Source organism: Scyliorhinus canicula, chromosome 3 (assembly GCF_902713615.1).
Source record: "Scyliorhinus canicula chromosome 3, sScyCan1.1, whole genome shotgun sequence".
NCBI lineage: Eukaryota > Metazoa > Chordata > Chondrichthyes > Carcharhiniformes > Scyliorhinidae > Scyliorhinus > Scyliorhinus canicula.
The window spans coordinates 10,083,857-10,098,896 of record NC_052148.1 but is presented as its reverse complement, the minus strand read 5'-3'; the positions used below and the strand labels follow the sequence as shown (position 1 = coordinate 10,098,896).

The 15,040-nt window shown below is 51.5% G+C and overlaps 1 protein-coding gene across 1 annotated transcript; it reads right to left on the bottom strand.

Moving 5' to 3' along the window:
* Positions 1–267: 267 nt before the first annotated feature.
* tex261 (testis expressed 261) lies at positions 268–13,613 on the bottom strand. The gene is made up of 5 exons (XM_038793116.1): positions 13,468–13,613; positions 5,865–6,018; positions 5,168–5,235; positions 1,416–1,518; positions 268–774 (listed from the first exon to the last, which is right to left on the bottom strand). The coding sequence occupies exons 1-5, from the start codon at positions 13,567–13,569 to the stop codon at positions 659–661; spliced, it is 543 nt and encodes a 180-aa protein (XP_038649044.1). The 5' UTR covers positions 13,570–13,613; the 3' UTR covers positions 268–658.
* Positions 13,614–15,040: the final 1,427 nt, after the last annotated feature.

The window sequence follows — 15,040 nt, the reverse complement described above, 5'->3', positions numbered from 1 at the left end:
GAAGTGTTTAGATGTGCACTTGCTATGTCAAGGCTATGGAGCAAGTGATGGAAAATGGGATCAGAATGGTTAGGTGGTTGTTTCCGACTGGCACAGTCTCAGCGGGCCGAAAGGCCTTTTCTGTGCTGTAGACCACTATGACTCTATAACAAAAGGTATGTTCTACCAACTGGAAAAGGAATTCACAGAAAGCAAGGAGAGAGGGTCATCTTTGAAAGTAGCCGAGGGGGAGGAGAGGCACTGCCTTTAAGTAGAACCAAAGTGAAATTTGCTTTAAACTGAACAAGATTTACTGGAAGCATCAATGAGCATATACAGTAATTATCCACTCCATTATAAAATGGCAACGTTTACACGGAATACATCGCGTGGGGAGCTTCAATTGAGTCCTCTCCAAATGGAACAAGATTCGTTTTTTGTGGCCGTCCAAAAATCGGTGCAAAAATAATGTTTAAAATCATCTTCAAATGATATTTCTTCAGGGAGGAGCGACCATTTACAGAACCAAAAAAAAATCAAAAAGTAATTCCAAATTAAAGTCCAAGGTAGGAGCTGATCATCCTCCACGTTAGTAAGTCTCTTGGTCTCTCTGCTCCACCCTCCTCCACCCTGTCTGTCAGTTCTGTTAGTGCTGGTCAAGATACACACTTGGTGGCTGTCAGTATATCTTCTGTCGACTGGGCAGGATTGCCTCTTTGATGAAGGTGAAGATCACCAGGATTCCCGATCTCTTGCTCCTCTTGCCCTTTGTGAAGTAGTTTGACACAACATCGTCTGTGGAAAATGAAGGAAACCTTAAAGCAATCCTCTGTCCCGCAAACCACTGCCCCAAAACGACACACAAACCCCTGCGCCCCTCTGGCCCCCAACACACTGCGCCCCTCCGACACCCGACACACTGCGCACCCCGACCTCCGACCCCCTGCGCCCCTCCGACCCCCAACCCTGAGCCACAACGCCTCTCCGAGCCAGAACCACTGCACCTAACAAACCTGCCGAAACCTGAACCACTGCCCCAAACTGACCCCCAGATACCCGAACCGTTGCTCCCCTCCGACCCACGGCGCCCCCCACGATCCACGGCGCCCCCCCGACCCACGGCACCCCCCCCCCCCCGGACCCACGGCGCCCCCCCCCGACCCACGGCGCCCCCCACGACCCACGGCGCCCCCCCCGACCCACGGCCCCCCCCCCCGACCCACGGCCCCCCCCCCGACCCACGGCGCCCCCCCCCCGACCCACGACGCCCCCCCCGACCCACGGCGCCCCCCCCGACCCCCAACCCACGGCGCCCCTCCGACATCCCTCCCACCCCAACCCACTGCACCAAACCACCCCGCCGGCCCGCTGGGCTGAACTAATTTCACAAATCAAGGTGTTGCCAGTGTTTAATGAGCCACGTTACTCACACTCACCTCCATGCTGAATTGTGGATGGAAGGACATTCTCACCGGCAGACAGCGACACGAAGAAGGAGAAAGGGGTGACCCACAGGCAGAGTGTGAAGTAAGCCAGTACCTGACAGAACACAGAAGAATGAGATAACTGAGTAACCAAATGATAAACTTGGCAATTTAACAGGTTGGTAAATTAATAAAAGTGTGTCGCTCTCCCCCCCCCCCCCCGGCTGGGAAAATGCTGCCCCCACACCCCAGTTACTCAATTCTGTTGGAGGAGAAAGATGGGCTAGTCACAATATGGGTTCATCAGTGTCACAAAACAGCTCAGACACTGCCACCCACATAAGGACATAACAGATTAGACTGCCCGGTCTGTCAAGCCAACTCTACCCTCCAACACGGCCATGGCAGCCCATGGACTTCAACTCCACTTTCCCACCGGCTCCCCATATCCCTCAATTCAAACATCCCAGCCTTAAATAACCACGTCCGAACTCCAAGATTCACAAATCTTTGCGTGAAGTAATTCCTCCTCATCTCAGTCCTAAAGGATTGTTACCATGTTCCAGATTCAGCAGCCAGGGAAAACCACCTCTCCATGTTCACCCTGTCGAGTCGCTGCAGAGTCTTACGTGTTTCAATGAGTTCACCTCCAGAAAATGCAGGTCCAACTTACTGAGCCTCGCACTATTGGACAACATCCCCATCCCAGGGGCCAATCCAGTGAACCATCATTGTCCCGCCTCCAATGCAAGTATCCCCTTCCTTAAATAGGTTGACCAAAACTGCTTTCCAGGTGTGGTCTCACCAAAACTCTGGACAATTGCAGCAAGCCTTCTTTGTGCTCCAATCTCCTTACAATAAAGGCCAACACGCTACTTACCTTCCTAACTGCTTGCTGCACCTACATGCTAACGTTCTTTCCTCTCTGCACAAACACACCCAAGTCTCGCTGAACATCAACATTTACACCGTTCACACCTTTTAAAAAAACATTCTCCTGGGGGTGGGGGGTGTGGAACACAAGGTCGGGGGGGGGGGGGGGGGGGGGGGGGGGTGGAACACAGGGTCTCATTGTATGCAGACGACCTACTCATATATATCTCTGACCTGTTGTGGGGGGGGGGGATTGATTTCTCTCAATCTTAGGGGAATTTGGTCGGTTCTCAGGGTACGAGCTGAATCTGGGTAAGAGCGAGGTTTTTGTCATCCAGGCGAGGGGGCAAGAGAGGAGACTGGGGGAGCAGCCGTTTAAAAGTGGTGGGAGGGAGTTTCCGTTATTTGGGAATTCAGGTGGCTCGGGAATGGGAGCAATTACATAAATTAACTTTGACCCGGTTAGTTGAACAAGCGAAGGAGGACTTTCGAAGGTGGGACATGCTCCCGTTGTCACTGGCGGGGAGGGTACAGATCGTAAAGATGACGGCCCTCCTGAGATTTCTTTGTTTTCCAGTGCCTCCCTATTTTTAAACCAAAGACCTTTTCTAAGCGGGTGAATAGGGTGATCTCTGGGTTTGTGTGGGTGGGTAAACCTCCGCGAGTAAGGAAAGTGCTGCTGGAGGGGAGCCGAGCAGGGGGTGGGCTGGCACTGCCGAACTTTAGGAACTATTACTGGGCGGCAAATATAGCCATGATTAGGAAGTGGGTAGTGGGGGGAGGGTCGGTGTGGGAGTGAGTAGAGGCAGCATCATGTAAGGGCACAAGTTTAGGGGCATTGGTAATGGCTCCCCTGTCATTCTCATCAGCCCGGTACTCCACAAGCCCAGTGGTAGTGGAGGCCCAAGGAGTCTGGGGGCAATGGCGGAAGCATACGGGAGTGGAGGGAGCGTCTGTGTGGGCTCCAATTTATGGCAACCACCGGTTTGTCCCAGGAAGGCTAGATGGGGGGGGGGGGGGGGGGGGGGGGTTCGAAGGCAATGAGCAGGAATTGAGAGGCTGGAGGATCTATTTATTGATGGGAGCTTTCCACGTTTAGAGGATTCGGAGGAGGAGCTTGAATTGCCGGGTGGGAATGGGTTTCAATATCTGCAGATAAGGGAGTTTGCGCGAAGGCAGGTTCCGACCTTTCCGCTTCTACCACCACTGGGGGATACAGGGCAGGGGTGGGGGAGGGGAAAGTTTCGGAAATAAATAAAGAACTTATGGAGTGAGAAGAAGCTCAAAAAAGGTGAACTTAAGCTAAATGGGAAGATGAGCTGGGAGGGGAGGTAGAGGCGGGTCTGTGGGGAGGATATTCTGAGTAGAGTCAACACGTCCTCATGTGCCAGGCTCAGCCTGATACATTTCAAGATGATTCACCGGACACACATGATGTTGGCCTGGATGAGCAAGTTCATTGGGATGGAGGACAGATGTGCGAGGTGTGCGGGAGGACCAGCAAACCATGTCCATATGTTTTGGGCATGCCCGAAGCTTAGGGGTTACTGGCAGGGATTTGCAGATGTCATGTCCATGGTGCTAAAAACGAAGATGGCAACGAGTCGAGAGGTGGCGATTTTTGGAGTGTCGAAAGATCCGGGAGTCCAGGGGGCGAGAGAGGCTGACGTTTTGGCCTTTGCCTCCTTGGTCGCCCGAAGATGGATCTTACGAGTGTGGAGAGACTCGAAGCCCCCAGAATCTGTGTTAGTGACATGGCTGGGTTTCTTAAGGCTTGAGAAAATTCTGAGAGGATCAACGTTCGGAGGTGGCAGCCGTTTATCAACTTCTTCGGAGAAAACTAAACTGTCAGCAGATTCAATATGATGGGGTAGGGGAGAGTTAGGATATTTTGTGTTTAGAGTAGGCGAACAGTGAGAGATGAATGGATGGGTTATGCACTGAACTATCTTTACATCTGTATCTGTATCGTTTATTGTTATCAAACCATAAATGCCTTAATAAAATGTTTTTTTTAAAAAATGCTTTTCTATTCTTACAATTAAAGTTAATAATCTTTCCATGCTATAATTCATCTGCCCTCTGGCAGCCCATTCACTTACCCTGCTTTGCAGTCTTTCTGTGTCCTCCTCACCGCTATCATTTCTATCCAGCTTTGTACCATTAGAAAACTTCAGATACATTACTCTGGATTTCTGACTAATTAGCTGATAGACTGTAAAGAGGAGGCCCATCACTGATCTTTGCGACACTACACTAGTCACAGCCTTGCCAACTTGAAAGCCCCGTTAATGCCTTCTCTTGGCTTCCTGTCTGTTAACCAACCCTCTATCCATGCTATTATATATTACCCCTGTCTGTTAACCAATCCTCTATCCATGCTATTATAGTAACCAATCCTCTATCCATGCTATTATATATTACCCCTGTCTGTTAACCAACCCTCTATCCATGCTATTATATATTACCCCTGTCTGTTAACCAACCCTCTATCCATGCTATTATATATTACCCCTGTCTGTTAACCAATCCTCTATCCATGCTATTATATATTACCCCTGTCTGTTAACCAATCCTCTATCCATGCTATTATATATTACCCCTGTCTGTTAACCAACCCTCTATCCATGCTATTATATATTACCCCTGTCTGTTAACCAACCCTCTATCCATGCTATTATATATTACCCCTTCCGCCGTGAGCCCTCAGCTTGTGTGACATCTTATCGAACGCTTTTTGGAGATCCAAGTCGCCACATCTACTGGTTCCCCTCTTTATGTATCTTACTCGTTGCATCCTCAAAAATTGAACACATTTGTCAAACACAATTCCCCTGTCATAAAGCCATGTTGCCTTTATCTGATCACAGTGCAGCGACTACTCCCCTTACCTCAGCGAAGGGATAGTATTCCTCAGCAAAGTGTTGAAATGCCAGGTAATGGTTACAGACCACCAGCACTGTGGGGAACAAGTAAAATCATCATCAGCCCCCACAGATAGACCACATTCAGTATATCAATACTCACACAAGTCATCAATTAAACAATGTAAAGCCGGGGAATGGTAACCATGGGGAGGGCCAAGTGCTCTGTTACTGGAATGGAGCAGTGAGCGTAGGGAGAGGAAGACTGAAGGTGAAGAGGGTGGCACACCGAGGTGAGGGGGAGGGGTAAACCTAGTGACGAGGGAAGGGGAATACAGAGGGTGAAGAAGGAGGGGCAGATCCAGAGGGTGCAGTGGATGTGAGGGGAGGGACAGGAGGAGAGGGACAGACAGAACATGGGAGTGGGGGGGAGGAGTTGGCAGGTGGGACAGTTGTAGAAGGGGTGGGGGCTAAGGGGAGAGGTAGATCAAGCACTGTTGGGGTGTGGGGAGTGGAGGGGCAGACCGAGTGAGGGGTCTACTGAAAATGAGAGAGACAGACCAAGTGCGGGGAGGGGAGGGTTTAAGGGGAGAGATAGACTGAATGACACCTGGGGCACGGGGACATTTAGTAGGTATCTATACCTCAGGCGCAGTCACCTTGAGGAGTGAACTGGCAATGAAGAACACACAGTCAGCCAGTAAGCAATGGGCAAGGCACTTACCACAGGACAGTATAAAATTGGGTGATGTCAGCAGGATGTATGGAAATGTCTGCAATAGGCCAAAGTAGACGAGGTTTGTGAAGAGTCCGACTCCAATCATTAACGCAGGAAAATTCTCAAAGAGGTAGAGACCAACCAGCACTCCGGTGGAGAACTGAGAATTGAAGATGGAAAACTTTCATTTATACATTGCCTTTAATGAGGCAGTACAATCACAACACAGAACACAAGGGAAGCCAGTGGTGTAGTGGTATTGTCACTGGATTAATAATCCAGAGACCCAGAGTAATGCTCTGGGGTCCCGGGTTCGAATCCCACCACGGCAGGTGACGAAATTTGAATTAAATAAATATCTGGAATTAAAAGCCCAAAGGTGACCATGAAACCATTGGCAATTGTTGCAAAAACCCATCTGGTTCACTCCTGTCCTTTCGGGTAGGAAATCTGCCGCCCTTACCCGGTCTGGCCTACACGTGACTCCATATCCACAGCAATGTGCTTGACTCTCAGGGATGGGCAATAAATGCTGGCCAAGCGACGCCCACATCCCGTGAACAAATTGAACAAAAAAAAAAAATCAGTCACAGATCGGTGTCAAGTTTTCATATTGCACACAAACTCCTAACACCCCATCAACAAATCCCTCTATTCCTTTCTGCCTCATGTCCACTATTCATCTCAGCTGTTACCTGTGATAGTGAGTGCACACATTGCTCCCGCTCTGTGGGTAAAGAGGTTTCTCCTGAATTCCTCTGGATTTATCAGCGTCTCTCTCATATTGATGGCCGCTGGTAAGTACAAGTGTAACTAAACCTTCTCCAAGTCCACCCCATCAAACTCTTTCCTAATTTTAGAGCTCTCCATCGGGTCACCCCTCCGCCTTCTCTTTACTGGATTACGATTGAAGGGGGTTGAAGGGGCACCAAACAATTCCGGAAAGTGGGGGCTGAAGCAGCTGTAAAATTCATTTTGTGATAAATACCACTCGGGTGCAGCACACAAAAAAAATTAAATGGCCAGAAGGTTGAAATCCTGGCCAGGTAATAACGACAATAAAGGGAACACTGGCCGTGAGTGGCACAGTTTCAGATCGGTTGCGTTGTGTACATCAGTCATTTTCAAAGTCAGGGTCGCCACCCGCGGGTGGGTGAGCCATCCAGCGCAGCGTTCCCGATCGCGGGAATTAATGCGCAACGGCCGCAGCAGCCGCTTTATAAAATGCCAGCCGTGACCAGCTTTCAGAATGCAGGCTCACTACGCATGCGTGCCCGCTAATCAATGCGCACGCCCAGAGTCCAGCGAGAAACACCGCCTCCTCCTGATGTCAGCACGCTGACCCAGCAAAAGGTTTTTTTTTAAAATTCAATGCCGTCTTCCTGCCTGAAGCGAGGCAGAGCGCAGGTCGTATGCCTCCAACACTGACATCACGTACTGTGGCCGCAATGGCTATTCCTCCATTTTGTCAGCAGCAAACAAGCAAGAGGACTGTAAAATTTAAAATGGATTATTTTGTAATAAGGAAGAGAGGACCAGAGACACAAACAGGCCAGGATCTCACAACTAAACCTGCCAGACAGAGCTGCTCCAGGAGAATCCACAACAGGTCAAAGCAGTGGGGGTGTGAGCTACAGGAGGGTCCACAACAGGACAACGCAGTGGTGGTGTGAGCTCCAGGAGAGTCCACAACAGGACAACGCAGTGGTGGTGTGAGCTCCAGGAGAGTCCACAACAGGACAAAGCAGTGGTGGTGTGAGCTCCAGGAGAATCCACAACAGGACAAAGCAGGACATACCACCACTGATGAACAACCCATACAGAAATGCAAGATTGAATAACAAAGCAAGCGAGATCGTGAGGACCAAGCAAGCTCACCTGTCATATTAAAGGTAAGCGAAAATGGTGGTCGCGAAGGCCGGCTGGTTTGGGTCACGAAGGCCGGCCGGTTTGGGTCACGAAGGCCGGTCGGTTTGGGTCACGAAGGCCGGCCGGTTTGGGTCACGAAGGCCGGCTGGTTTGGGTCACGAAGGCCGGCTGGTTTGGGTCACGAAGGCCGGCTGGTTTGGGTCATGAAGGCCGGCTGGTTTGGGTAGGTCGGCTGGTTTGGGTCACGAAGGCCGGTTGGTTTGGGTCACGAAGGCCGGCTGGTTTGGGTCATGAAGGCCGGCTGGTTTGGGTCACGAAGGCCGGCTGGTTTGGGTCACGAAGGCCGGCTGGTTTGGGTCATGAAGGCCGGCTGGTTTGGGTAGGTCGGCTGGTTTGGGTCACGAAGGCCGGCCGGTTTAGGTCACGAAGGCCGGTTGGTTTGGGTAGGCCGGCTGGTTTGGGTCACGAAGGCCGGCTGGTTTGGGTCACGAAGGCCGGCTGGTTTGGGTCACGAAGGGCCGGCTGGTTTGGGTCACGAAGGCCGGCTGGTTTGGGTCACGAAGGCCGGCCGGTTTGGGTAGGCCGGCTGGTTTGGGTCACGAAGGCCGGTCGGTTTGGGTCCCGAAGGCCGGCTGGTTTGGGTCCCGAAGGCCGGCCGGGTTTGGGTCACGAAGGCCGGCCGGTTTGGGTCACGAAGGCCGGCCGGTTTGGGTCGCGAAGGCCGGCCGGTTTGGGTCACGAAGGCCGGTCGGTTTGGGTCACGAAGGCCGGCTGGTTTGGGTCACGAAGGCCGGCTGGTTTGGGTAGGCCGGCTGGTTTGGGTCACGAAGGCCGGCTGGTTTGGGTCACGAAGGCCGGCTGGTTTGGGTCACGAAGGCCGGCTGGTTTGGGTCACGAAGGCCGGCTGGTTTGGGTCACGAAGGCCGGCTGGTTTGGGTCACGAAGGCCGGCTGGTTTGGGTAGGCCGGCTGGTTTGGGTAGGTCGGCTGGTTTGGGTCACGAAGGCCGGCTGGTTTGGGTCATGAAGGCCGGCCGGTTTGGGTCATGAAGGCCGGCTGGTTTGGGTCATGAAGGCCGGCTGGTTTGGGTAGGTCGGCTGGTTTGGGTCACGAAGGCCGGTTGGTTTGGGTCACGAAGGCCGGCTGGTTTGGGTCACGAAGGCCGGCTGGTTTGGGTCACGAAGGCCTGCTGGTTTGGGTCACGAAGGCCGGACGGTTTGGGTCCCGAAGGCCGGCTGGTTTGGGTCACGAAGGCCGGCCGGTTTGGGTCCCGAAGGCCGGCCGGTTTGGGTCACGAAGGCCGGTCGGTTTGGGTCGCGAAGGCCGGCCGGTTTGGGTCACGAAGGCCTGCCGGTTTGGGTCACGAAGGCCGGCCGGTTTGGGTCACGAAGGCCGGCCGGTTTGGGTCACGAAGGCCGGTCGGTTTGGGTCACGAAGGCCGGCCGGTTTGGGTCACGAAGGCCGGCCGGTTTGGGTCACGAAGGCCGGCCGGTTTGGGTCACGAAGGCCGGCTGGTTTGGGTCACGAAGGCCGGTCGGTTTGGGTCGCGAAGGCCGGCCGGTTTGGGTAGGTCGGTTGGTTTGGGTCACGAAGGCCGGCCGGTTTGGGTCACGAACGCCGGCTGGTTTGGGTCACGAAGGCCGGTCGGTTTGGGTCGCGAAGGCCGGTCGGTTTGGGTCGCGAAGGCCGGCTGGTTGCTAATACTGAGTCCCCAAAAGAGTTTTAAAAATACTGGTGTACAGGGTGAGGGGGATTGAGGAGATTCAGAATGTCGAGTAGTCCCGATACCAGTCTTCATGCTGATTAACACAGCAAAATAAAATGCTGTGCCTGGAGATTATGAAATGATAATGATGATACGCAATTAACCGCAATTCACTCATTTTTCCAAGTGCTGCTGGTGCCACTCTTGGGTAAAAGGGATTTGAAAAGCGAATTGGATTTGGGTCTTCATTGACCAAATGGGTCAAAAAGGCAGACTGTAAAGTCAGTGAGAGAGAATTAAAAGATTAGCAGAATTGCAGGGTCCAGATGTAGGTAGAGCTGAAACAAAATGGCCATGTACCAAGAACCCCCTGTTTTCCTGTTGTAGCCGGGTAATGGCATTGACAGGCTTCCCAGCTGATCAGTCTGAATCGAGAAGCTGGCTGGACTGGGGTGGGCAGATAGCCAAAGGACATCTTTTACAATTGGGCCATTCAAATAATAGCCAGGTAACGATTGGGTTAAATCCACCTCCATGAGCTACACCGTGTAAAAAATAAACAAGCAGAGGTTCCCGGAGTATCAGAGGTTTATGTGCCATATTGACAGACACTGGTACCCAGGGAACAATCACAGCTTTAATATAATATAGTATACAATGAACCTCAAGAGGATGCTGAAGGCAGGTTCAATCGCATATTCAAAAATTAACTGGATTGCTATCTGAAAAGAACGAATGTGCAAGGTTACGGGGATGAGGCAGGGGAGCGGGGCGAGGCAGAATTTTCTTTCAGAGCCAGTGCAGATTTGATGGGTCGAATGGCCTTCTGCACAGCTAAGATTCTGTGGTAATGCTTTTCCTGTTGAACGTTGACATTACTGCACGTGTCAAGTTGAATTTAGATTGAACAAAACATAATCACCGTCACCAATAAAGGTCATCACTTTGAATCGTTTGAGAATTGAGAAGAAGGAATTTCTCATGGCAGCACCTCTAACCCAACCATCAGATGGCGGGGATGCGCGCTGATAATTGCACAACGCTCAGCACCATTCGCGACTCCTCTGATAATGAAGCAGCCAATGTCCAAATGCAGCAAGGCATGGACAATATCCAGGCTGGGGCTGACAAGTGACAAGTTACATTCGCGCCACACAACTGCCAGGCAATGACCATCTCCTACAAGAGAGGATCTAACCATTGCCCCTTGACATTCAATGGCATTACCATCGCTGAATCCCCCACAATCAACATCCTGGGGGCTACCATTGATCAGAAACTGAACTGGACCAGCCATATAAATACTGTGGCTACCAGGGCAGGTCAAAGACTCGGAATCCTACGGCGAGTAACTCACCTCCTGACCTCCCCAAAGCCTGTCCACCATTTACAAGGCACAAGTCAAGTAATAGAATACTCTCCACTTGCCTGGGTGAGTGCAGCTTCAATAACACTCAAGATGCTCAACACCATCCAGGACAAAGCAGCCCCGCTTGATTGCTCCCCTTCCACAAACATTCACTCCCTCCACCACTGATGAACAGCGGCAGCCGTGAGACCATCTACACGATGCGCTGCAGTAACTCACCAAGGTTCCTTAGGCAGCACCTTCCAAACCCACGATCACTGCCATCTAGAAGGACAAGAGCAGCTGATACCTGGGAACCCCATCACCTGGAGGTTCCCCTCCAAGTCACTCACCACCCTGACTTGGAAATATATTGCTGTTCCTTCACTGTCACTGGGTCAAAGTCCTGGAACTCCTTCCCTAACGAGGTGTAACTACACCTCGGACTGCAGCGGATCAAGATAACAGCTCACCACCACCTTCTCAAATCAGCGAGCAGTTGAAAAATAGACAGATTGGAGTTGAACAATCTCCATAGTAAATGGAGTTGAGTAAAATAATGGAATCATATTTGGCTAATTTATTAAGAGTTCTTTAAGGAAGACAAGCAACATGGATAAAGGAGAATCTGCAGATGTGGTGTACTTAATTTTCTAAAAGGCTATTTGTTAAAGTGTCATATCAGAGGTTAAGGGTGGCATGGTAGCACAGCGATTAGCACTGTTGCTTAACAGCACTGGGAACGATTCTCGGCTTGGGTCACTGTCTGTGCGGAGTTTGCACGTTCTCCCCGTGTGTGCGTGGGTTTCCTCCGGGTGCTCATGTTTCCTCCCACAAGTCCCGAAAGACGTGCTGTTGGGTGAATTGGACATTCTGAATTCTCCCTGTGTACCCGAACAGGCGCCGGAATGTGGCGACGAGGGGCTTAATTCAGTAACTTCATTCATTGCAGTGTTAATGTAAGTCTACATGTGACAATAATAGAGATTATTAGTACTGCACAAACTAAGTGCTCGTGGTATAGGAGGTGTAACACGCTAGCCTGGATAGAGAATTGGTTAGCTAACAGAAAGCAGAGAGTAGGAATAAATAGGTCATATAATCCAGAAAATACAGTGCAAAAAAGGCCCTTCGGCCCATCGACTCTGCATCAACACATGCAAAACGCCTGACCTACCGACCTACCTAATCACATTTACCAATACGTGGCCTTGAACGTTATGACGTGCCAAGCACTCATCCAGGTACTCTTTAAAGTATGTGAGGCAACCCACCTATACCACCCTCCCAGGCAGGGCATTCCAGACCGTCACCACCCTCTGGGTAAAGGTGTTTTCCCTCAAATCCCCTCTAACCCTCCTGCCCCTCACCTTCAACTTGCCTCCACTCATGACTGACCCTTCAACTAATGTTCCCTATCCACCCTGTCCATGCCCCTCACAATCTTGTACACCTCGATCAAATTGCCCCTCGAGCCTTCTCTGCTCCAACAAAAACAACCGAAGTCTATCCACCCCGAATGGCATGGGGTTGCCTTCAGCGGGACTGAAAGGTCCTGCCGGCCGCAACATCCTGCCGGCCGCAACATCCTGCCGGCCGCAACATCCTGCCGGCCGCAACATCCTGCCGGCCGCAACATCCTGCCGGCCGCAACATCCTGCCGGCCGCAACATCCTGCCGGCCGCAACATCCTGCCGGCCGCAACATCCTGCCGGCCGCAACATCCTGCCGGCCGCAATATCCTCCCAGCCACAATATCCTGCCGGCCGGAATATCCTCCCAGCCACAACATCCTGCCGGCCGCAATATCCTGCCGGCCGCAATATCCTGCCGGCCGCAATATCCTGCCGGCCGCAATATCCTGCCGGCCGCAATATCCTGCCGGCCGCAATATCCTGCCGGCCGCAATATCCTGCCGGCCGCAATATCCTGCCGGCCGCAATATCCTGCCGGCCGCAATATCCTGCCGGCCGCAATATCCTGCCGGCCACAATATCCTGCCGGCCACAATATCCTGCCGGCCACAATATCCTGCCGGCCACAATATCCTGCCGGCCGCAATATCCTGCCAGCACCTAGAAAGTAAAAGAAATGAAAATCGCCGAGTACATTTTGGTCTCGTAATTAGAGAAAGTTTCAAATGCACAAGTTTGTCAGATGAAGAATAATGTAGGGAAGTGTTAAATTGCCCACAGGAAGAACAGAGAAACAGAATATGATTGAAATGGAGACACTGCGGAATGCTACAGCACAGAGGAATCTGGATGTCCTTGTACATGAACCATTAAAAAGCCATCATGCAGGTACAACAAGTAATTAATAAGGCAAATGAAATGTTGGAGTTTTGCAAGGGGAGTGGAACTAGGGAATTAGGGAAGACTTGCTACCGCTGTATAGGACATTGGTGAGAGCAGCAGATACCTGGGAACCCCACCACCTGGAGGTTCCCCCCCAGTCGCTCACCATCCTGACTTGGAAATATATCGCCGTTCCTTCACTGTCACTGGGGCAATGTCCTGGAACTCCCTCCCTAACAGCACAGTGGGTGTACCTACACCACATGGACTACAGTGGCAGTGGTTCAAGAAGGCAGCTCACCACCACCTCAGTCTCAAGGGAAATTAGGGATGGGCAATAAAGGCTGAAACAGCAAGGCCCACAACCCTCAAATGAATTTTTAAAACTCACCCATATCATGTATTTGATGATTCGGCTGGTAATGACCGTATATTCTTCGATTAATTCTGCCAAATAGTACAAGCCAGCAGCTGTTGATAGAGAGAAGCACATTCACACACTGGCAACCCAGCTCAGTAAGAGAATCAGAGGATTACGAGGAGCTGGGCAGAAAAGGTACAACCATAGAATTCCTACAGCGCAGGTGGCCATTCGGCCCATCGAGTCTGCACCAACCATCTGAAAGAGCACGCTGCCTAGTCCCACTGCCCTACCCTACCACTGCAACCTACACATTCTTGGACACCAAGTGGAAATTTAGCACGGCTAATGCAACCTAACCTGCACATCTTTGGACTGTAGGAGGAAACCGGAGCACCCGGAGGAAACCCACACAGAGACGGGGAGAAAGTACAATTCCCACACAGTCACCCGAGGTCGGAATTGAACCTCGGGTGCTGCGAGGCAGCAGTGCTAACCAATGTGCCACTCCTTCAACTAAAATGCACTAACAGGTAACAGGCTCTGAGACTGAAGCCCCCCTGAAGTATGGGTGTGAGACCCCCCTGAAGTATGGGTGGGAGAGCCCCCTGAAGTATGGGTGAGAGAGCCCCCCCGGAAGTATGGGTGTGAGACCCCCCTGAAGTATGGGTGTGAGACCCCCCTGAAGTATGGGTGTGAGACCCCCCTGAAGTATGGGTGTGAGACCCCCCCCTGAAGTATGGGGGGGGGGGGGGGGGGGGGGAGAGACCAACAGATGGAAGGCACAACCATCAAGAAAACTCTATAACCAAGATCATCCAGGATTGAGACAGACCAGGGTAGCCGGAGGAGAATCAGCAAAGAACAAAGATAAGTACAGCACAGGAACAGGCCCTTCGGCCCTCCAAGCCTGCGCCGACCATGCTACCCATCTAAACTAAAATCTTCTACATTTCCGGGGTCCGTATCCCTTTATTCCCATCCTATTCATGGATGTTAATAGAACAAATGATGCATTAGATACAAATTATACAACCGCTCATTCAGTCCTCCAGATGTTTATGCCCCTATTGCTCTTCATTCACCCCGTCAGTACATCTCTTTATTCCTTTCTCTATCTTGCATTTATCTAACTTCAACTAAAATAAATCCAAATTTTTCACCTCATGTTGCCTCCCTGGTGCCAGGGTCCAGGATGTCTCTGAACGGGCAGGGGCATTCTGAAGGGGGAGGGTGAAAAGCCAGAGGTCATGGTACATATTGGTGCTAACAACATAGGCAGGAAGAGTGATGAGGTCCTGCAGTGGGAGTTAGGTGGAAAGTTAAAAAGCAGGACCTCTCGGGTTGTAATCTCAGAATTACTCCCTGTGCCACGTGCCAGAGAGGCTAGAAATAGGAGGATAGAGCAGCTAAACACGTGGCAAAATTGGGGGTGTAGGAGGGAGGGTTTCAGATATCTGGACCATTGAGATCTCTTCCAGAGCAGGTATGACCTGTACAAGGAGGATGGGTTGCATCTAAACTGGAGAAGCATAAATATTCTGGCCGAGAGGTTTGTTAGTGTCACACGGTAGGTTTTAACTAGTATTGGGGGGGGGGGGGG